The following is a 16,310-nucleotide window of genomic DNA, read 5'->3' as shown; positions in this document are numbered from 1 at the left end:
CCATATTGCTTTCCACAGAGGTTGAACTAATTTGAAGTCCCACCAGCAGTGTAGGAGTATAGAGTTTTTTTATTTCCATCTTGATTTCTTCATTTATGAAGTAATCATTTAGTAGGAGGTTGTTTAATTTCCACATTTTTGTGTAGAAATGTGAGTTTCTGTTAGGGTTGATTTCTACTTTTATTCCACTGTGATCTGAGAAGGTACATGGTATGATTTCTATTTTTTTCAATTTCTTGAGATGTACTTTGTGTAAATCTCTAGGATATGGTCAATCTTAAAGAATGTCCCGTGAGCTGATGAGAAAAACGTATATTCAGTGGATTTTGGGTAGAATGTCCTGTAGATGTCAGTCAGACCCAGTTGTTCCAGGGTTTTGTTTAAGTCCATTATTTATTAATTTTCTGTTTGGAGGATCTGTCTTGTGCCGTCAGTAGGGTGTTGAAATCTCCGGTGATTATGGAGTTGCTATTAATCCTTTTGCTTAGATCCAGTAAGGTTTGCTTTATGAAACTGGGTGCACCTAAGTTGGGTGCATATATATTTAAAATTGTTATCTCTTCTTGTTGAACTGTGCCCTTCACCATTATATAATGACCCTCTTTGTCTTTCACTACTTTTGTTGGTTTAAAAACTAAATCGTCTGAAATTAGAACTGCCACGCCAGGCTTCTTTTGGCTTCCACTTGCCTGGAATACTGATCTCCACCCTTTTACTTTTAGTCTATATGCATCCTTGCAGATTAGATGTGTTTCCTGATGACAGCATATACTTGGCCTGTATTTTCTTATCCATTCAGCCAGCCTATGTCTCTTGAGTGGAGAGTTTAAGCCATTCACATTTATTGAGAGAACTGATAGGTAAGGTAGATTACTGTTCATTCTGTTGGGTTGGATGTTGTTGCTTTGATTTCTCTCTTGAGCCATTGTATTATCTGGCCTTTAATTTTTGGGTTTTGGTTGTTTTTATATTCGTGAGTTTTTATTATGGTGTTCCGTGCGTAGCACTGTTTTAAGTACTTCTTGTAGGGCTGGTCTTGTCTTGGTGAATTCTCTGAGACTTTGCTTGTCTGAGAATGTCTTTATTTCTCCTTCATATATGAAGCTTAGTTTTGCAGGGAAGAAGATTCTAGGCTGGGCATTGTTTTGTTTCAGAAGAGTGAGAATGGGGCCCCAGTCTCTCCTTGCTTGTAAAGTCTCATTAGAGAAGTCTGGTGTTATTCGAATTGGCTTTCCCTTGTATGTCACTTGCTTCTTTCGTCTTACAGCTCTTAGAAGGGCCTCTTTAGTTGATATTTTGGTCAGTCTGATCACTGCATGTCGTGACGTCTTCCTGTTTGCATTGAATCTCCCAGGGGTCCTCTGAGCTTCTTGAACTTGTATATCGAGATTTTGAGCAAGGCCTGGGAAATTTTCCTCTATTATATCTTCAAATAGCTTGTCCAACCCTTGGGTGTTGTCTTCTTCCCCTTCTGGTAACCCTATGACCCTCACATTAGGTTTCTTCACATAATCCCACATCTCTTGTAGGCTTTGCTCTTTTCTCTTGTTTCTCTGCTCTATCTCTGTGATGGTTTTATTTAGTTGGAGGGTGTTAACTTCAAGCTCTGAGATTCTTTCTTCTGTTTGATCTACCCTGTTCTTGAGACTTTCCACTGTATTTTGTAGTTCCCTGAATTGATTCTTCATTTCTAGGAGTTGGGTTAAACTTTTCTTCATTGTGTCCATTTCTTTTTCCAGATCCTGGAGGCTTTTTGTGGTTTCTTTGTGTTGGTTATTGAGTTGTTGTTGCAGCTCGGTGAGTGTTCTTATGATCCACATAAGAGATTCCTCTTCTGTCATTTTGGTTGCCTGATTTGGGTTGGTGTCCGTTTCTAGGGGGCTGGTGCTCCTCTTTGGGGGTGTGTTTTCCGTTTGGTTCTTCATATTTCCTGAGTTCCTTCGCTCATTTCTTCCCATGTCGATCAGTTGTTGTTTCTTTCCTTTAGGTTTTTGTTTGGATATTCACACGCCTTGTTTAGTTTCTGAGGGGTTAGGTGGTGTCTGTGGGTGAGATTGGACCACTCCCTGTATATTGAGTCAGTGGGTGCCGTGGAAAGGCTGTGCAAGATGCCGTCGCTGTCAGTAGGTGGCGTTTGCTTGGAGGAACAGGCTATGCTGTTGATTTTGTGTCCTGTTATCAGCTCTTGTTCTGGGCGGAGCTGGGTTGGGTAAGCCTGCCCTCAGGCAGTTAGCAGGGGTCAAAGTTCTGTACTCTGCTTCCAGGAAAAGCTGTCAGGGTGGGGCTGGAATGGTCCCGCTCAGCCAGAAAGTCTGCTTGTGGGGGTGGGGCTGTCTGAGCCCCGCAGTCGGGAGCAGGCCTCACTTCTTTCCACCCTCCCCAACTCCGCAGCTACCCCTGGCCTCTGCCAGCAGGCCAGACCACACGCCACCAAGCCTCCCCGGATTGTGATGCCTTCGGGGAGGTTCCCTGCGCAGAAACGCTGCCTGGGCTGGGCGCACGGCCTCCCTTTGGTGGGAGGGTTGCCCTCTAGGACACTGATCTGCCCCTGGAGGCACACACACCTCCACAGGCTGTTCACAAATATCCTTTCTGTGCCCCGGGCAATGCTAGACCTCGGTGCACGGGATCTGGTCTGCAGGTCTGACCTCTGGGTCCCAGAGTTCAAACTGTATCCCCACCAGGGAGAGGAGTTCCGGTCCCAATTCACCCACAGGGAGCCCAAGCTGTGTCTGTGTCTCTCAGCCTCTGAGTCAGCACCGTTCTCCTGGGAACACCGTGCCAGCAGCACCTGGGAGGGCTGGCAGGTAGGGAGCTCACAGTCTGAATTCCCCTTAGTCAGCTGTAGGGTCCCAAAAGGGAAGGTCCCGTTCCCTGAGGGTGCCTCCGGCTGGTGGCTATATTGTCTCTCTGGGCAGCCGCAGGTAGGGTCGTCGGAGGGGAGAAGGAAGCAATATGGCGCCTGCCGCGCGGCTCAGGTCTGTGCACACGGAGGTGCACAGGGATTTGGGAGTCTGGTGCCGTGTCTGCTACAGGCTCACCGCTAGCTGGTGGCGGCTGTCTCTGGGCTGGTGTCTGCAGGTCTCTCTACCCGCTGGGGAGCCCACCAGCAGTCCCAAATGCAGGGGAGGGGGAAGGTGATTTATCCACCTACCCTTCCTGCTGGTCTCCGGGCTGCTCCGGCGGTCTCAGCTTCCAGTTCTGCTCCGAAGCCTCCTCCCGTGGAGTCTCCCGGTGTCTCGGGTACCCCTCCTTCCGGCCCTCGTCTGCTGTATGCTTGCCTTCTTGCTTCTTTTTTCTAATTTCTGCTAGAATCTGTCTTTTCTGCAGAGACACTCTTTCTGGTGGTGTTTCTCGTCCGCCATCTTGATCCTCCTCCCCATCATTTTGTTTTAAATATGAGTTTTCTGTGAGTTTGGTTTGCATGAGCCTGTCCTAAGAGGTAAATGATCTCTAGGTGTATTAAAGATGTGATTTTCTGGTCCTGTACAGCTGGAATAAGGAAATCTCACAAAGGTTCTGATACACTGTGAAACTTCTTAGCTTAACAACCAACTAGTTTTCCTAAGGTGATACACCTCAATTTCAATGCTGACCTCTTCAAATTATAATTCCTGCTTCCAGTATTGCTCATACCAAACTAGATTGTGTTTTTTTATTGCTGTATCTACATTCCCTACCCTCTCCTTGAGGGCGAGAATGGTATCTTGCTGATTTTATAACTCTAGCACTTTACAGTGTTTGGTACCCAACAGATAAATGGTTCATGCACAAAAGAAGCTCACAATGTATTAAAGAGATTATTACACAAGTATCAAGTAAAGTTATTTCTTTAATACAGTCCAGCATAGGCCCTAAAAAGAAAATAACATTAGATCAATCATCTTTTCTGTCTTATAGAAACAACAGACATGAATTGATGTAGCAAACTTCCCTATTCCATTTCTGTCTCCCAAAGCACAGAGTGACCGAGACTAGACTCAGTCGAGCTTTGTCCAACAAAGCTTTGGTGAAGAAGAATCTTTGTTCACCTTCCAGGAAAAGTTCCTCTTTAACTTGAAGGAGTTTCAACTTTTTGAAAAGTAGATGCATACAATTTCCTAACCAGAGCAAAAAGTTTTCCTCCTACAGCCTAATCACACATATTCAATTTGTGACAATGCCTTAAAAAAAAAATTAGGTGTCATTTTGGAAAAGGACCACACAGTATTACATTTTTCTATCTTAGTATAACTACATAAGATGAGTTCCTTTGTAGACCACTGCTGCATAGGATATGTTATGTATCTGAGATATCATCGAGGTTCCAATTTCTTTCAAAACGTAAAGTACTCTATATCAACTAAATAATAAGAAAAATTGCTAAAATAACAAGTGTTTCTATAAGCAACTCATTATAAGCACTAAATTAGTAGATCCAGGATGATAATTTTTAGTGTCATACTTGAATTAATGAACAGTCTTAAATCAAAAGTTCCTTCTACATGTATAGCTAAAAGTTAAGAAAGAAAAACAGTTAAGAAGGACAAGTTAAAGAGAAAGAAACAATCAGAGAACCAGAAAAAGGTAAAATAATGCATTTTATTTGGGGACAAACAGAACTACCTCTATTACAGATTGTCTCTATTTTACATTACAAACAAAAATTCTAGATAGACTGAAGACCAAAATATAATAAACACAACCATAAAAACAGCTAAAGATTCTAGTTCTTAGAGAAATAAAAATTTAAAAAAAAAACAGTTGAAGAAAATATAGGAGAATTTGTTTAAATACTTAGGGTAGGAGAAGCCATTTTAAGACAAAAAATGTTTAAGACAAAAAGGAAATACAGGTAAATCTTAAGTACATAAAAACCTTGAAAACGTTGTAAACAAAGTTACAAAAAACAAGAAAGAAGTAGGAAAAAATAATTGCAACATATACACAAAGAATTAATATTTAGAATATATAAAGAATTCCTACAAACATGAAAAAACCAATCCAATAGGAGAGTAGAGATTTTTATCTGTTTTGTTCATTGCTGTATTCCCAGCACTTGGCACACAGTCATCACTCAATAAATAATTTGTTAATTAACACTAACAGGGAATTACAAGAAAAATGCAAATTGTGAATATATGCATAAAAATACTCAGTTCCATTATAAACAGGAGAATACAAAAAGACCAATAAAATATTTTCCCCGAAGATGTAAAAATATCCAATATTGGCAAAGGTGTGGAGAAAGGATTGTCTTGTATATAGTTAGCTGATATGTAAAACAGTACTACCTTTTTGAAGACAACATGACATTATGCTTTAAATATGTATATCTTTTAACACAAAAATTCTAATTTTATGTATCTATTCTAGAGAAATGCTTCTACAGGTACATAAAAAGAATGTATATAGTTACTACAGCATTGTTTTTTGTGTTTTTTTTGAGACAGAGTCTCGCTTTGTTGCCCAGGCTAGAGTGTGTGCTGTGGCATCAGCCTAGCTCACAGCAACCTCAAACTCCTGGGCTCAAGGGATCCTCCTGCCTCAGCCTCCCAAGTAGCTGGGACTACAGGCAGGCATCACTACGCCCGGCTAATTTTTTCTATATATATGTTAGTTGGCCAATTAATTTCTTTCTATTTATAGTAGAGACAGGGTCTCGCTCTTGCTCAGGCTGGTCTAGAACTCCTGAGCTCAAGCAATCCTCCCGCCTCAGTCTCCCAGAGTGCTAGGATTACAGGCATGAGCCATCACGCCCAGCCTACAGCATTGTTTATAAAGAAAGAAAAAAAGTTAACTTAACCTAAAAAAGTTAAGTGTGCATGAACAGAATGGTATAATAATAATATAAATTTTGGAAATTAATTCAATGGTTAAAAAGAATGAGGTAGATCTATATGTACTGATGCAGAAAGAGCTCCAAGACATGCTTTTAGGCTGGACGCGGTAGCTCACGCCTGTAATCCTAGCACTCTGGGAGGCCGAGGCAGGAGGATTGCTTGAACTCAGGAATTCAAGACCAGCCTCAGCAAGAGTGAGACCCCGTCTTTACTAAAAAATAGCAAAAATTAGCCAGTCAACTAAAAAAAAAAAGAAACAAAAAATAGCCGGGCATGGTGGTGCATGCCTGTAGTTCCAGCTACTCAGCAGGCTGAGGCAGGAAGATCACTTAAGCCCAGGAGTTTGAGGTTGCTGTGAACTAGGATGACACCACGGCACTCACTCTAGCCCAGGCAACAAAGCAAGACTCTGTCTCAAAAAAAAAAAAAAGACATGTTATTAAGCAAAAAAGGAGAGTGCACTGTAAATACAGTAGGCTTTTATTTATATACAAGTTATTATAAAACTATAAATTTCTCTATATACTAATATGAGTGTAAATTCATAGAAAAAGGTCTAGAACGATAAACAGATTGATAATAGGGATCACCTCTGATAAAGGGAATGAGACTGTCTGAGGGCCAAGGAAAAACTTCTGCGTTATTAGACTGAATTATTTTGCAAGATCATATTCAAGTATTACTTATATAATTAAAAACATCTATTTAAAGCAAAGAAAAAAATAATGTAAGTGCCATTTAACTGATATGAGGAAAATAAGAACAACATAATTGGGGAATTAGACAAAAAAAATTCAGTTTTGGACATGAAAGTTTTGAAGTCCTACTATAAATAGGCAGCCATACAAATAGAAGATTGCCATTCAGGAAAGGAGTCTTGGCTAAAGAAGTAATTTTGGGAGTTGTTGGTATGTAGATGATACTTAAAGGTATAGGAATGGTATGGATGACTCTGAGAGAAAACACAATGAGAGAGGGACCAAGACCAAGGAGAAAGAGCCAACAAAGAAGACTGAGAAGGAGCAGTCAGAGAAATCAGACAGAAACTAATAAAGAGCAATGTCATAGAAGCCAAGAGAACAGACTGTTTCATAAGGAGCTGGTGTCAAATGCTATTAAGAAATCTAGTAAGATGAGGACTGAAAAAACAGACAACTTTGTTTCCCAATCATTAACAACTTTGGCAAAGTGGTTTTGTTTTGGTCAGAGTATTATAGTAGGAATGGGTGAAGGAGTTTATGAGGGGAAAAAAGTGTACATACGTACAGAAAATTCCTTGAGGAAGCTTGTCTGTGAAGGAGAATAGAAAGGACAGTAGTAGAAAACATGCAGGTCGAAGAATAGGGTTTTCAAAATGGAAGATGGAAGAGCATGTCTGAACACTGAAGGAAAGGATCTATTAATGGTAAAAACAGAAGATAACCAAAGAAAGTTCTTCAAGAAAACAGGAGAGAATATGATTACAATACCTGTGAAGGGACTGGTTTTTGACTGAATGAAGGACACTTTCTCTACGGTAACAGGAGGGAAAAAGAAAAAGATGAATCCCAGATGCAGGTAGGTGTGTAGATTTGGGACGTATAAAGATGAAGGAATTCCCATTTGATAGCTTCTGTTTTTATTATATAATGAAGCATAAGATCTATCACTAGTTAAAAAAGAACACATGAGAAATTAGAAATAGAGATCATATGAAACAGTCATTTGCAGTTAGCAGGAAAGTGAACCAGAGAAATGTATAACATTGCTAGGTAATGCTGATTATGCATATGGGATCAATGATTATGAATTTATAGCGACATTGATCTCCCTGATTTCCTGATTTTCTCTAACAACTCTCAGCTCCATGGATGCAGACAACTAAGAGGATAGATAGTTAGGTTAACCAGTGCATCACTGGTTCTACAAGTCACAGAAGTCAACTCTGCTTGAATTAAACAGAAAAAGAATTTACAGGTCAGGTACGGTGGCTCACACCTATAATCCCAGCATTCTGGGAGGCCAAGGCAGGAGGAACATTTGAGCCCAGGAGTTGGAGGCTGCAATGAATTGTGATGAGGCCACTGTACTCCAGCCTGGGTGACAGCGAGACAGGGAGGGAGGGAAGGAGGGAAGGAGAGGAGGGAGGAAGGAAGGGAGGGAGGGAGGAAGGGAGGGAAAGAAAGAGAGAGTAAAAGAATTTACAGAAAGGATATGAGATAGCTTTCACAGTGAAGAACTTGCTTCAGGACTACACAGCTAAAAACACCACTTAAAATTATAGAATTGGTTTGGCAAAGATGTGATCGCTAATGCCAAGCAGGAGATGCTGCAGCTTGGTCTGCACCATTATAGTTCTGGATACCAAGTGCCAGTATTAACAAAATTGCCACTATCACCCCATAATTAGATCTTGCTGCTAGAAGCTGACACTACATGGGGATTTGCTAATAATGTAGAGAACACAGTGGAAGAGTTTGGGAAGACTGAATCAGCTGAGAGGATGAAGAGAGTGATAAAGGCATGAGTATTAGGAAGATAATGGATGACAAGATGTCCAGTAGTGACTGAAATGAACAAGGATGTGAGGCATGGTGGTTTAGGCTTTCTCTTGAAAGAGGATAGATCCTGAGATCCCAAGTGGCCTTAGTAGCAGCTTAAACAGACTTTACATGGGAGTTTGGTCAGAGCAGTAGGGGGTTGGCAGTGTGGCAAAGTCTCCCACTATTGCTATGAGCAGCTTCACTGGCCAACCCCTGGGCAAGTTAATTACTCTTTTTGAACCTATATTTTCTTATGTGTAAAATAAAGATAAAACTGCTCATCTGATAAGGTTGTCAAGAGAATGAAATGAGATAAGATAGATGTGTGGCACAGAGTTAAGTATTCAGTAAATGGTAGCTATTATAAGCATCACCAAAAGCAAAAGAAGAGTTTCCAAGAAAAGGCAGCCAATGTTATCAAATCTTTTAGAGTGATCAAAAGTGTTCACATTGGAGTACTGCAGGAGGTAAGTTTGTAGGTAAGATGAAGCCAGTTTTAGTCTCAGGTGTGGAATACTCAGAAAGGCTTTAAGAAAAAATCTTATAGTCAGAATAACTCAACTAGTAGCTCTAATACCATTCGTTAATATAGGTTCTGAGCTAAAAACTAGGTGCCCCAAACTGATAAATTTCTGATAGACCCTTAAAAAAAAAAAGAATAGAAAATCACCAGCTACTAATGCAAGTGTCCAAGAGGGAAAATGGCTCATTGAATTGTTGCAAAATACACCTGGGGGGACGAGGGGAAGGGAGACTAAAAATCATGCACATAGAATGTCTTAAATTATTTAATTTGATCAGAATAATTTTAGACTTACAAACTGTTATAGAAGAAACATAAACACGCTGCTTTCTCCTCTGCTCTGCTCTCACCAAATCTTGGGTCACAGGTCATTTGGACTATAAAAAGCTCTTACACATTCCATAGAAATCTGATCAAGCTTACTAAACTTCTTAAGTGAATAGAATTTCATCTCCTCTAATTGTGCCTATCACCAGAACATAATCATGGCAGGACAGTGGATCAGGTCAACTGCCAAGATTGTTCTCCTCCCATCCACCTCAGTTGCACATCTCTGAATTATTTAAACAAGAACTACCATGAAAGAAACTGCATATTCTTTATAAACACAACTTGACAAAGGGTCTGAATAAACTACAATAAACTCTTTTTTTTTTCATTGTAGAAGAAATGACCATTTTCAAGGAATAGGCATAATAAAAAAACTCATTCTCCCTTTTTTCATGTATTATCCATTTCAATTAACTGTACACTAAAAAACCAAAATAGTCTCCCTCAAGACATCAAACGCACAACTGCAACTTCAGCCTGGAACAACCTCCTAAAACAGCTCTTACTGTTCAATCTTCCCCAGGTTTGAGAACAGAATTCAAAGGTTATACAAATACAAAATAATGGCTGCTTTCTCAGAAAATTCATATTCACAAAAACACATGGCAAGACCTTCAACCACTCAATAAATAAATAAATAAATAAAACTGCCTATGGCTGGGCACGGTTGCTCACGCCTGCAATCCTAGCACTCTGGGAGGCTGCGGCGGGAGGATCACTCAAGGTCAGGAGTTTGAAACCAGCCTGAGCAAGAGTGAGACCCCATCTCTACTAAAAATAGAAAGAGATTAATTGGCCAACAAAAAATATATATATATAAAAAAAAAAATTAGCCAGGCATGGTGGCGCATGCCTGTAGTCCCAGCTACTCAGGAGGCTGAGGCAGAAGAATCGCTTGAGCCCAGGAGTTTGAGGTTGCTGTGAGCTAGGCTGACTCCACGGCACTCTAGCCTGGGCAACAGAGTAAGACTCTGTCATAAAAAACAAAAACAAAACAAAAAAACTGCCTATTAGTGCAATTTTTAAAAAATCCACAAAAAAATACAGATTAAGATTTAAAGGGTTCGATCTTGAGTTTCAAACAGAAATGTTTGAATTGAAAAGCAACAGAGTTTGGGCTTTAGAGTCAAACACATTAGGGTTCTGTTAGCTCCATCACATTACTGTGTAATTTTGAGACAAATTCCTTAATCTCTCCAACTTTCGGCTTCCTCAATAAAACAAGGATAACACTACTAATCTCTGAGAGCTCTTAAAAGGAGTAAATAAAATACTACATATGAAGTTCTAAGCACAATGCCTGGAACACAGCAAGAATATATAACAATATACTTTCCCTTCTGTTTTTTAAGAGGTTTAAACAGAGATCAATTCATAGAGAAGGTGGGACTTAAAGAAAGGGAAAAAATGTTAGCTGAACAGGAAGGAGGAGTGTATTTCTCAGGTTCTCTAGATATACTTATCAATTGAAGGATAAATTTTTAAGATTATTAGTAAATTATTAGGTCATTAAATATGCAATGTCTGATTTTGAATCACAAATATAGTTTATTATATCTCAAACAAGAAGCAATACAATTAATCAAAGTATGTGCCTAAACTATTAACACACTTTTCTCATCTTAACGGTAGCTTGTTTATGCCAGCAGCAAAGAAGCCTGGAGAGTGAGCGGCAATGATAAAAGGTGTTTTCCACAGCGTGTTGAAAATTGAATCTTTTTCCTTGCAAGAAGAGGTCCAAAGACTGGGAGAAGTGGTAATCAGTTGGTGCAAGGTTTGGTGAATAAGGTGGATGACAGTTTCCAAGTCCAGCTTCTGTCGTTTTAATACATTGTCTGTGCAATGTGTAGTCAAGCGTTGTCTTGCAAGAGGATTGGCCTGTCTCTACTGACTAATGTCAGCTGCTTAATTGCAAGCATCCTCATCATTTCATCCAACTGGTTGCAGTAGACATCCTCTGTAATCAACTGACCAGGTTTCATGAAGCTGTAGCAGATAATAAAAGTCCTGGACCACCAAATAGACACCATTAGCTTTTTTGGATGAATATTCGGTTTGGACTGTGTTTCAGCACTTCATCTTTACCCAACCATTGTCCCAAATGCTTGCAATTGTCAAAAAGAATCCATTTTTCATCACACATAACGATACAGTGTAGAAATGGTTTGCCTTTATGTCATGAAGGCAAAGAAAGGTAAGCTTCAAGACAATTTCTCTTCTGATGCTAGTTTAATTGACGTAAAACCCATCTGCCCAGCTTCTTTAGCTTGCCCATTTGTTTCAAATGGTCTAATATCATTGGAATGGTAACATCAAATCTTGCTGCTAATTCACGTGTAGGTGAGATGGATCTGCTTCCACTATAGCTTTCAGCTCATCATTATCTACCTTGGTCTCAGGTTGCCCACGTGGCTCATTTTCAAGATTAAAATCACCAAAATGGAACTTCTCAAACCATTGACCTACTGTGCATTCATTATCAGCCACATCCTTTCCAAATGCTTTGTTGATATTTCGAGATGTCTATGCTGCATTGGTTGCAGTATAGAACTCACATTCAAAAATAACATGAATTTTTGACTTAACCATGGCTTCACAAAAATTGCTCTAAAAAAAAATTTGGAAGATAATCACAAGCCAAAACATGCATTTCTAGGACTGAGGATGTACTTCACAATAAAAATAAAACAAGTGTCAAAGTGAAATGTCAGAAATATCAACTGTAAAACTTAAGGAAATCGGACATTTCATACTTAATAACCTAATACTAATGTGAAGTTATCAACTGATCTTGAAATGCTTTTCTGTATAAGATGCTCTTCTTTCTCTTTTCTAATTTTACAGTTTTTTGAGGTTCTACATTTGTATAATTTTCTCCTGTCCTCTGCCCAAAGCCCTGACTCAGACTCTCCTTACTTTGGTCTTGGGATGACCTAAGCCTTAGCCAGACAGACACACCTTAGAGTTCACTCTAAAAGACTTCTGGCAGACAGCCAGAACCCAACATTTAAGAAGTTGGAATCAGTGGGCTTAAGTCCTACATATGCCACTTTCTAGATGTATAACCTTGGGCAAGGTACTTAACCTCTCTGGACCTCATTTCCTCATTTGTGAAACAGAGATAATTCCGCCTACAGAAACATCTATGACAACTCCTGGCACACAAAAGGCCAATTAATGGTAACTATTATTAAAGTCCAACTGCCAATTGCCTTACTGAACACTTTCAAGGCTGTACTTTTCTAACTGGCAAAAGGAGTCATACTGCTCCCACATTCCCATGCCTATATCCAAAACATTCCATTTCAGTAATCTATAATTAACCAAATCAAAAGCTTAAAACAATTCTGGGCAAGAAAGTGCTAACATGGCTCAACTTATTCTCTCTTGACAGCAACAAAGCCAGTGCAAGGTGGATACGTTTGCCAAAAGCAATAAAGAGTCTGTTTGAACATGGTCATTACTGATACTGACATAAGCACAAACTAGTTGAGGTTCTTAGGCTTGCAGTCTTACTGTCAGGAAATTTTAACTTTTCTGAAATAAATCCTCTCTTGCCTTGTTTTCCCTGCTGTACTCCAACACCCCTATCACCTATTTTCAAGAACACAGGGAAGAAATAAATCCTCTCTACTACTGCTACTGCATTCACTGTGGAACTTATCTTCCCATTTCACAAATTACTTCTTACAGAGATTTTTGGTTTACTGGGTTCAGTTAAGGTCAGTTTATGAAAAAGGACATTATATATATAAATATATCATAGCCACAATGACAAGATGTAGCCCCAGAGCACTGTAAGTTGCAGGATGGAGTGGAGGTAGGTGCCAAAGATAAGATGTGACTGAGTAACCTGCACACCATATGTTCATTCTTATTAACTATTGCACTTAAGAATTCCGGCTCTTGTAAAAAGTTCATTTCCCTTGTATGGCTGAGCAGAGTAACAGAACTAGGAAAACTGATGACAGATTACATGAATGGATTAAGGGAAACCATCAATGGAAATGTGAGTTAAATAAATTTGTATATCTTCACTAGACCTAGTGCCCAAAAAAAAAATAAATAAATAAATAAAAAAAATAAATTTGTATATGACAGAAAACAAAAACAACAGTCACCAATTTCATAGCCAAAGGTAGCTGTTTCAATACTAGTATCCCTAGTTCCTCCATATGGTGTAACAAAAACAGAAGTGAGTCATGGTCAAAATGATGATTTAGACAATATAAGAATCAACAAAAGTTTATAAATCAAAATGTCACACTGCAGTCCTTTGGGGAGGTGACTTTCAACTTGAGGAAAGAAGGGCAATCTTGTGTACTTATTTTCATTTAGCCAATCAATATCAGGAAGTTAAAGATTCTGCCCCCAAAAGGCAATTCAACCTCATGTCCTTAGTTTTATCATCCAGCTGTATCCTTACCCAAAGCTTCCCCTACTTTAACTTTCAGCAGAGAAGTTGTTTTTTGATGCAATTAACATTTTAAGGCAAGCTCAGCCCTGTCTTCTATAGCCTTGAGGCTGCTGAGTAAATCATGGATCATATATTTTGATGCTGAAAAAACAGGAAGAAGGTGGTTCAGAGACAAGGAAAATGGTCAAGAAGCACATCCAGGATTAAGAAAAACAGGCTCTGGTATGCTGGCCTGAGATTTTTTTAACTTCTTTATATAGAATCTATTGAATTGTGTGTACCTTTCAGAGGAGAACATGGTGACATGTACTTAAGCCACGATGGGAGAAATAAAAAAAATTGTTCATAATAATAATAGTTTTTTCTTAAAAGACCCTACAATATGTGCCAAGTTGAATGCTAATTTACAAATATTTCTAATCCCCAATCGTAATTAGTATTCTCATTTTATAGAAGAAGAAAATGTGATTTATAGAATTTGGAAATTACCAAAAAATTAGTGGGGGTACTGACATTCAAACCCAGGTATGCCTGACTGTAAACCTCATGCTATAAAAGCAATTTGTTAAATACTTTTACCCTCAAGACATCTAATCAAATTACAGATTTTAGACAAAAACACTCCTGATCCCAAGAAAAAAAAATGATCAATTATAAAGCATCTCAACTAGTCAGAAATACGCTTCATATTTTCAGACTCATATCCAGGAACTACCAGCACTGGTCCTGGTGCTGCCTCTTTCTACTGTAATGTCTCCCAGAGAAGTTTCATACTGCAAATGACAAGGACACTGTCATAAAGCATTGCTATACAAATTCCCTCAGCCTTGCCTCTGACATCTTTTATCATCTATATTTGGGTAGTTAGAATGAAAGTATTATCTGCTATACCTTAATCATGAGGCTGTTACAACAAAAAGTTAGGGTGGATCCAAGATTCCAATTCACTGAGTCCTATACAGTAAAACCATTGCAGACTTCACATTCCTTTATTGCTGTTCTGATAAAGCAATTAAAAAATCACAACAATTAAAAAAAACCATAAATCACTGTGTTCATATTGAGCCTAGGAAATTACAGTCATAATCCCTTTTCATACGACCCACATCTGTCTTTTCCAATATTTACTTTTTTTTTCCTGTGATTTTGCTTTAAGAGGGAAAGAGAGACACACCATGGATAGCCAATGTACGGTTAATACCGGGGTGTCATACCTCGAGGCACACTTACTCCTCAGTGTTCTGAGGCCTCCTCAAAACTATATCTGAAAGGAGCTGACACCTGAGACAGAAAGCCCCACAATGACTGCCTTTCCCAAAAAGAGCAGCATTTTTTCCTAATGCTTTCTTACTATAATAAGGAACCAATAAAACAATCATTATCTTCGTGCACAGTCTAATAATCATGGTGACCAACTACGGAGCAGGAAGGACCAACCTCTTAAAGATAAAAGAGTGAAGAGAATCTCTCCATTAATCCTTCTACATTCAGAGAAGATAGATTATTGCAGTAACTAGAAATGAAAGGCACAGCATCAGCACTGCTCTATGGAAGCGGTTGGCCACAGAAAGGGAGAAAGTCATCAACTGTACAGAAACCAGACAACTCTGAGGATTTCAATGCAAGACAACTACTGCTTACTCGTTCTACAAGTAGAAAAGATCTTTTCACTCTTATTGCTGGGAGAGCTGCTGTAAGCGGTAAAATTTTTCTATGCCACTGGGGTCTTCTCCCCGAATAATACGGAAAATAACACACGGGAGTGTATTGGCGGAGCGGTACGTAGTATATTAGGTGCCTCTCCTCCCCTGCCTATTCCAAGTAGTAGAGGAGAGCGCTACCTCCATGTTATTCATAGCGAAGTACCGCCGTGCAACCTGCAGTCTCCGCTCCCCAACACTGGGGGCTGGAGGGGACATCTCTGAGAAAGTGGGTTTGAGGGACAAGGGGCCTCTCTGCTCCTGTGATCAGAAGGGAGGGCGTGGAGGGTGGTGCCGCTGTGCGGAGAGGATCTGCGGTTCTCCTCCCTCCCTCCTTTCCTCTCCTCAGAGGCAGCCCGGCCCCAGTACCTTCTTGACTGTGCGCGGCGCCTCGGTGACGGTGCCGTCGGGGCTGACGAGGGCCTCGCCGCCGTCGCGGTGCCGCTGGTGCTGGTGATGGGGGTCGCTCCGCTTCATGGCCGACGCTTGAGGCACCTTCCCGGCGGCCGGGCTGAGAGCAGCGGTGGGCCCCGACCCAGGGCCAGGAGCCGGGGGCCGCTCCGCGGCGGGAGCTGGAGCCTCAGGGTCTCCACCGCCCGCCGGGGGGGCCATGGCGCCCAAGGCCGCCGTGCTCAGTCCTAGTTGCGGCTCAGCCTCGGAGGGGCTCAGGTCCTTCAGCTCCACCTCAGGCACCTTGGCAGCAGCCGCTGCTGACACAACCTGCACCGACATCACCGCCTCTGCAGCAACCGCCGGCTCAGACTCCAGATCCTGCTCTAGCTCGGCCCCGCCTCCCGCCTCCCATCCCCTTCCCTCCCCCATTCCCCCACTCCTCCCCTCCATCGCCTCCGCTCCCACCCCCTTCCTCCGCCCGCCAGCTCCGGCCTCTCCAGCCCCGCCCCGCCCCACCCCACCACGGTCTGGTCCGGCTCGCGCGCGAGGCGCCACGGAACCTGTAGTGCGCTTGCTCGGAGCCGCACGCGGCCAGAAGACCGT

General features: G+C 40.8%; 1 protein-coding gene across 2 annotated transcripts in view; it reads right to left on the bottom strand.

Annotated features, from left to right (window-relative positions):
- The window catches only part of AHCYL2 (adenosylhomocysteinase like 2), a 179,170-nt gene extending 163,063 nt beyond the window's left edge, over positions 1 to 16,107 (bottom strand). For both annotated transcript variants that reach the window (XM_012789190.3, XM_012789191.3), the window contains exon 1: positions 15,684 to 16,107. In XM_012789190.3, the coding sequence (XP_012644644.1) occupies positions 15,684 to 16,046 (363 nt within the window). In that variant the 5' untranslated portion in view covers positions 16,047 to 16,107. The remainder of the gene's footprint in view (positions 1 to 15,683) is intronic.
- Positions 16,108 to 16,310: the final 203 nt, after the last annotated feature.

This window comes from Microcebus murinus, chromosome 9, assembly GCF_040939455.1.
Source record: "Microcebus murinus isolate Inina chromosome 9, M.murinus_Inina_mat1.0, whole genome shotgun sequence".
Classification (NCBI taxonomy): Eukaryota; Metazoa; Chordata; class Mammalia; order Primates; family Cheirogaleidae; genus Microcebus; species Microcebus murinus.
This window is presented reverse-complemented; position numbering and strand designations above follow the sequence as displayed.